A 7,177-nucleotide genomic window follows, 5' to 3' on the forward strand; every position below is an offset into this window, starting at 1 on the left:
TGGTGCACAGATTACCCACAAACCCAGCTTTTCCACCAGTGAAGTAAAAACCCCGTAAATTCAAACCAGATATGAGCCTCAAAATAAAAGAGCAAAATGAAAAGCAGCTTAAGACTAATATTATCATTGTATCCCATTACCCTGTTTGGCTCTCGAATCCAGTCCCTGTTCCAAAGAAAAATGGAGAAGTGCGAGTTTGTGTTGATTATAGGGACCTTAATAAGGCCAGCCCTAAAGATGACTTTCCTTTGCCAAATATCCATATCATTCTGGACAATACTGCCGGACATGAAATTGAATCTTTTTGTGATTGTTTTGCTGGATATCATCAGATCTTAATGGCTGAGGAGGATAGAGAAAAGACTGCTTTTATCGCCCCTTGGGGCACCTTTTTCTATCGAATAATGCCGTTTGGTTTAAAGAATGCTGGAGCTACTTATCAAAGGACTATGACTACTTTGTTTCATGACATGATTCACAAGGAGATGGAGGTCTACGTGGATGACATTATAATTAAATCCAAGAAAGTCGAGGACCATTTGATTGATTTAAGAAAGTTGTTTGAAAGGTTGTGAAGGTACAATTTGAAGTTAAATCCTGCAAAATGCGCCTTTGGAGCACCAGCTGGTAAATTGTTAGGCTTCATTGTCAGCAAAAAGGGCATAGAGATAGACCCGGTAAAGATCAAGGCAATTCGAGACATGCCAGTGCCAAAGACGCAGAAAGATGTGAAAAGTTTTTTGGGGAAGATTAATTTCATTGGGAGATTCATTGCCCAATTAACCGCCACGTGCGAGTCAATGTTCAAGTTGTTAAAAAAGAATGTGCCGTTGCATTGGAATGAGGAGTGGCAACAAGCTTTCAACAAGATTAAAGATTATTTGCTACAGCCTCCGGTTCTAGTGCCACCCAAACTGGGCCGGCCTTTGATCATGTACTTATCTGTGCTCGACGGAGCAGTAGGGTGTGTTCTGGGGTAGCACGACAACTCGGGAAGGAAAGAGCAAGCCATCTACTATCTTAGCAAGAAATTCACGCAGTATTGGGCTAATTATTCGTTTATTGAGAAAAGCTGCTGTGCTTTGGCCTGGACAGCTCAAAAGTTAAGGCACTACCTGCTAAGTCATACTACCTATCTCATCTCCTGCTCCGATCCTCTGAAATACCTCTTGGAGAAGCCGATGCCAACTGGGCGCCTAGCCAAATGGCAGATGATTCTTTCAGAGTTTGATATTGTTTTCGCTTCGCAAAAGGCCGTCAAGGGACAAGCTATAGCCGATCATTTGGCAGAAAATCCAAAGGACGATGATTATCAACCGCTCCATACCTATTTCCCTGATGAAAAGGTTTTATTTGTTGGTACCGTGGAAGATATGAGCGAGCAGTGCCCTAAATGGAGATTGTTTTTCGATGGTGCAGCTAATTCTTTTGGAGTCGGAATAGGAGCAGTTCTTGTATCCCCGGAGGGGAAGCATTACCCTGGAGCTACTAAATTGCAATTTGCCTGAATAAATAATATGGCCGAGTATGAAGCATGTATTTTTGGTCTTAAAATGGCTTTGGAAATGGAAGTTAAGGAGTTAATAGCCTTCAGTGATTCAGATTTACTCGTGCACCAAACATTGAAGCAATGGATAACCAAAGATTCAAAAATCTTGCCATACCACTGTAATTTGCTCAATCTGGCTAAACAATTTCAAATTTTGGAATTCAGACATCTCCCACAAGCCCGAAATGCATTTGCAGATGCCTTGGCCACCTTATCTTCTATGATACAATATCCAGACGAATTAGGAATCGAGCCTATCCAAATTCAACTCCAAGACAAGCCTGCTCATTGTTGGGTAGTAGTCAAGACATCTGACAAAAGCCCTTGGTACAATGATATTAAGGAATTCATCAAAACCGGGTCTTACCCTCCAGAAGCTAGTGCAAATGACAAGGGTTTCCTGCGCAGAATGGCCTCGAAGTTTTTCTTAAATGGAGAGGTATTATACAAAAAGACCTTAGATTTGAACCTCTTAAGATGCATCGATGAAGATGAAGCTCAATACATGATGAAAGAGGTGCATAGCGGTGTCTGCGGACCTCACATGAATGGACATTTGTTGGCAAAGAAAATTATGAGAACCGGGTATTTTGGCTTACAATGGAACGCGATTGCATAGATTTTGTCCGGAGATGTATTAAATGTCAAGTGCATGGCGACATCATACGCGCTCCTCCCACCGAATTGCACAGTATGATTGCCCCATGGCCCTGCTCGATGTGGGGTATGGATGTGATTGGCACAATTGACCCTCCTGCTTCAAATGGGCATCGATTTATATTGGTGGCAATTGAGTACTTCACCAAATGGGTCGAAGCGGAATCATTCAAGCACGTGACAAAGAAGGTGGTGGCGAATTTCTTAAGAGATCACATCATATGCCGATTTAGGGTGCCGGAAACATTGATTACAGACAATGCCAAGAATCTCAACAATGATATGGTGGACGGGCTATGCGAACAGTTCAAAATCAGACATCGCAACTCTGCCATCTATAGGCCGCAGATGAATGGAACTGTAGAAGCCGCAAACAAGAATTTGAAGAAGATCATTCGCAAGATGACTGAAAAGCATCGTGACTGGCATGAAAAGCTCCCTTATGCACTAATGGCGTATCGCACTTCTATCCGAACATCAACTAGGACAACACCCTACTCGCTCATGTATGGAATGGAAGCTGTGCTACCTGCCGAGGTCGAAATCCCTTCATTGCGTATTCTAATGGAGACCAAGTTGGAAGAGGCTGATTGGATAAAGCAGCGTTATGAACAACTGTCCTTGATTGATGAGAAACGACTTAATGCTATTTGTCACGACCAATGTTATCAAAAACGCGTGGCCCGGGCCTACAACAAGAAAGTCCATCGGCGTACATTTGAGGAAGGTGACCAAGTACTAAAACGAATTTTGCCAGTACAGGATGAGGCAAAAGGCAAATTCGCTCCAAATTGGCAAGGGCCATTCATTGTTCAAAAGGTACTACCTGGTGGAGCGCTTGTTTTAGCAGAGATGGATGGACAAACATTCCCTCAACCTATCAACTCAGACATGTGTAAGAAGTTCTTTGTTTGATTATGCAAATTTCTTTTAGAAGTTACGCTAGCGACGAGACAAAAGTCGGGCCATCTTCTTTTCCACTTGAAACATTCAATCCCTACTCGTCCCTTTTGAGCTATCAGACTAATAATTTTCATTTGGCAACCCCTGAGGATTGCAAACCCCACACTGGGGCAAATTTATTGTGAGAAAAAGAAAAAACCCCACACTGGGGCAAATTTAATTTTCTGAAGAAAAATGCAAAAGTAAGGAAAATGCAATGAAAAATGCAAAGAGAGAAAATCCAATCAAACTAGGGGCAAAATTTTCCTCAGTTTTCGTTCAAAATTGGAAATGATCTCAAAATGATGCAATCTCAGATTATTTCACACTTTTCATTAAAAAATCTTTGCTTTCAAGCCTCAACTTTCTTGAAAACACCCCACCTGACCTCATTACAAAAGCCCAAAGTCCTGGCTTTCGTCACTTGCTGTATTTCTATTAGGAAGTTCGCTAATCAACTGGCAAGTGATGTCCACAATGCCTTCGCCTAAGCTTATAAGGGAAGCGCATTTTACTGATGCCAGCGATCTTCAACTCACATTCTTGAGTTGATCATGGCCGAACTTTCCCATCGTTCTTTAGGTGAAAACCCGAAAGGGCACCTCAAAAAAAAAACAAAAAAAAAAGAAGAAAACAAAACAAAACAAGAAGCAAAAAGGGCGGGGGCAACCTTGGTGAAAACTCGAAAGGGCGCCAAGGTAGGGTTCTGCAATGAGCGAGCACGAGGAGGAACAGCTGGTGACTTGGTTCATTTGGATTTCTCTTCGTTTTGTAACACTTCTGTCAATATTGGATTCCGGAACAAAGATATCCAGAGACTCGAATGTGACATCTGTTGGCCAAAAGCTGTGTCTCACTTTGAATAGATATTCTTTTGCAAATACATTCCTATGAAGTTCATTTTTCCTCATGACATTTTTATGGGTTTAAGCATGATTGGTTGTGTCTGCATTCTTTTGCATATTCATGTGAATTTATCTTACATGCAATCATTTTTTTTAAAAGCATCGAATTTTAATAAATGACAATCCCCATGATTTGTGCAAAGCATACCTTGGATACAGTCATCTTTTGGAAACGGTCGTGATTCAGCAAGGCCCGTTACACAGATCTCATAATATGGCTAAAGGCATACCTGGTCAGTCTGGGAAAAATCAGAAAGACTTTGAAGTAATAAATCCAACTAAATCAGATACCACAGCAAAAGTTGACAAAGGCATCAAAAGACTCATGTTTACACGATTCTCAAAGGGAACCGGATCAAATGATGGTGGCAATTTCCTTATTCTTTCCCTTTTGCAGAAAAATTTCATGCATAGATGAAAACAATCACATCTCGCACTGGGGTCAGTACCGGAAAGTTTTCCAGCAAACAAAGGCAGATCGGAAAAGTTGCAAGCAGGTTTGATCAAAGGCACAACAAAACGGTAAGTATACTGGAATTTTTCCCGATTTTGAATTTCTTGTTTCGGGTCAGTCCCGATTTTTAAATTTTCGGTTCGGGTCAGTCCCGATTTTAAATTCTTGTCTCGGGTCAGTCCCGATGTTAAATTCCTGTCTCGGGTCAGTCCCGATTGTAAATTCTTGTTTCGGGTCAGTCCCAATTTTAAATTCCTGTCTCGGGTCAGTCCCGATTTTAAATTTCCTGTTCGGGTCAGTCCCGATTTTAAATTTCTTGTTTCGGGTCAGTCCCGATTTTAAATTCCTGTCTCGGGTCAATCCCGATTTTAAATTTCCTGTTCGGGTCAGTCCCGAATTTAAATTCCTGTCTCGGGTCAGTCCCGATTTTAAATTTCCTGTTCGGGTCAGTCCGGTTTTAAATTTCTTTGTCTCGGGTCAGTCCCGATTTTAAATTTCTTGTCTCGTCTCGGTCAGTCCCGATTTTAAATTTCCTGTTGTTCGGGTCAGTCCCGTTTAAATTTCCTGTCTCGGGTCAGTCCCGATTTTAAATTTCCTATCTCGGGTCAGTCTCGATTTTAAATTTCTCGTTCGGGTCAGTCCCGTTTTAAATTTCTTATCTGGGTCAGTCCCATTTCAAAATTTTGTCAAAGGGGTCAGTCCCCATTTCTAAAGCGTCCATCGTTCGAGACGTTCGCAGCCAAATAACACAGGTAAGTATTTTGGTGTCTACTTCTTTGTCTCAAGTTTTTCCAAAACTCAGACAAAGAGGGGCAAACTGTAGACACCAAATTTTTAGTGTAGTTTTATTTACTATTATTTTTATTATTCTTTAAGTTAGTTTTTATTTACTTTTAGTCTTTTATTTTTATTTCTAAGTCATTTTAGCATAGAATTTATCAAAAAAAAAAGAAAATCATTCACAAAAATATGCTTTAGTTATTTTAGTTTCAAGTTCATTGTTATTTAATTAAAAAAAAGGAAAAAAGAAAAATCAACACAAAAAAAAGAAAAATTTAGCATTTCATTTTTATCTTTTTATGCCTAGTCTCGCTCTTTTTATTCAATTTTACTTAAGTTGTTGTTTCTTTATATTTTTGTTCATCATTATTTAACTAAAAAAAAAAAGGGGAACAAGCTCACGAACCATGAGAAGCATAGGATCTTAGCCCTTTCTTCATGTTACAAGTTAAGCAGAAAAATGCACGGAAAAAATTGCAGAAGTAAAAATATAGCTTAGCCCATTTCATTTTCCGCCGTTTTCCCATTGTTTTTCCTTTACCCTTGGATTATCTTGACTTCATCCTACCTGGCTCTCATCTGGAATGAAGAGTGATCGGATGGTCAAAGAAAAGTGGCAAAATGAGATTTATCAAGGGCCGTGAAGATCAGGGTTTGAGGGATATAAAAACAGAAGGCTACAGGGGTTTTTCTTGGAAAAGAGAGGACGGCAGGGGGGCTTTTGATGGCTGAAAATCTGGGGTAAAAGAGGATAAAAGATGGGCGGCTGAGAAAGTTGGGAGGAGGGCATAAGAGTGACGGTGGGAGAGTTTGGAGAGATAGCTAACGGCGGCTGGGCTAAGGAGGAAGGGAACAAAAAAAAAAAAGGAAACTAGAGAGCTGGAAGGAGAGGAAAAATAGAGAAAAGAGAGGGAGAGCGAAAGGGAGGAAAACTAGAAACGGAGAAGAGATCTAGGCAACGGAGAAACTTAGGAGATTCAAGGTTTCCGCTGGCGGGTTCTTCATCAAGATTGCAGCAATTTTCTATCGGGTTTGATCGTCTCAGGCTCACGGTTTTCCACACAGCTGGAGCTAAGGGCTCCCAAAAGTAACCTTTTTTTGCTTTCATCCTCCTCCGCCTATACACGTTTTAATCCGCAACCAAAAGTTCCGCTACTTGACTTTTGTGATTTACTTTTCTCGCGGTTCTTTCATTTCCATGCGCTGATTGATTCAGATCTTGGCTCCCTATCACTGTATCTGTGTTTTTATGATATTGTAGACCCTAAGACTTCTTATGTAGAGCTTTTACTGCTTTTCTTTTAGTTAGCAACGTGTTTAGTAGAAGATTTCTGAATGAATCCAAATCTGCAAGTCGCTCCATCTTAGTTCAGAATTCACTCTCTGTTGTGGGTGTTCAATTTGGTATTTGGGCAACAGGTTTAGAAAAGCTAACTTTCATAATGATAATCCTTTGGAAATGTTTGGTCCAAATTTTTGTTAGAAAAATGCAGTCTTCCCTGCGCTGTTCCAGACGCGCTGACTTCCTTGTGTTGTCGCCCTTTTGTTGGTTCTTTAACTTCTGTTGTTGTCGGTCAGACCAGATTTGCTATTTTTATCCTACAATTTGGTTGATGATTGGGAGTTGTCTTGTGGTTGTTGATATTGTTGGCAATGTTTGGGTTGGTAACGAAGCACAACAGGTTGCAGAGAGTAGCAATGAAAGTGCAGAAATTCCCAGCTTTGATTTTTTTTAATTCAGAATCTTTTGACATGTATAGGTCTAAAGCTAGGTGCTCTTTGGATTGTTTTGAAGTTTATGTAATTTTAGTTGTTGGGTTTCATCTGATATATTTTTTTTTTTTTTGCATAAAATCTCTGTGTGAGGGAGAAAGCTGCAAATTTGCAGCG

General features: G+C 40.4%; 2 protein-coding genes across 2 annotated transcripts; both read left to right on the forward strand.

The window, feature by feature from the left end:
• Nucleotides 1-1,553: 1,553 nt before the first annotated feature.
• LOC113758298 lies at nt 1,554-2,168 on the forward strand. Its single transcript, XM_027301218.1, has one exon. The coding sequence runs from the start codon at nt 1,554-1,556 to the stop codon at nt 2,166-2,168; it is 615 nt and encodes a 204-aa protein (XP_027157019.1).
• A 107-nt stretch (nt 2,169-2,275) lies between these two features.
• On the forward strand, nt 2,276-3,025 carry LOC113758299 (uncharacterized protein K02A2.6-like; the record flags this gene model as incomplete). The annotated part of the gene is made up of 1 exon (XM_027301219.1): nt 2,276-3,025. A coding segment is annotated over exon 1 (750 nt), but the record flags the coding sequence as incomplete, so codon positions are not given.
• Nucleotides 3,026-7,177: the final 4,152 nt, after the last annotated feature.

The sequence above is a fragment of the Coffea eugenioides genome, unplaced genomic scaffold (genome assembly GCF_003713205.1).
Source record: "Coffea eugenioides isolate CCC68of unplaced genomic scaffold, Ceug_1.0 ScVebR1_459;HRSCAF=1141, whole genome shotgun sequence".
NCBI classification, from domain to species: domain Eukaryota; kingdom Viridiplantae; phylum Streptophyta; class Magnoliopsida; order Gentianales; family Rubiaceae; genus Coffea; species Coffea eugenioides.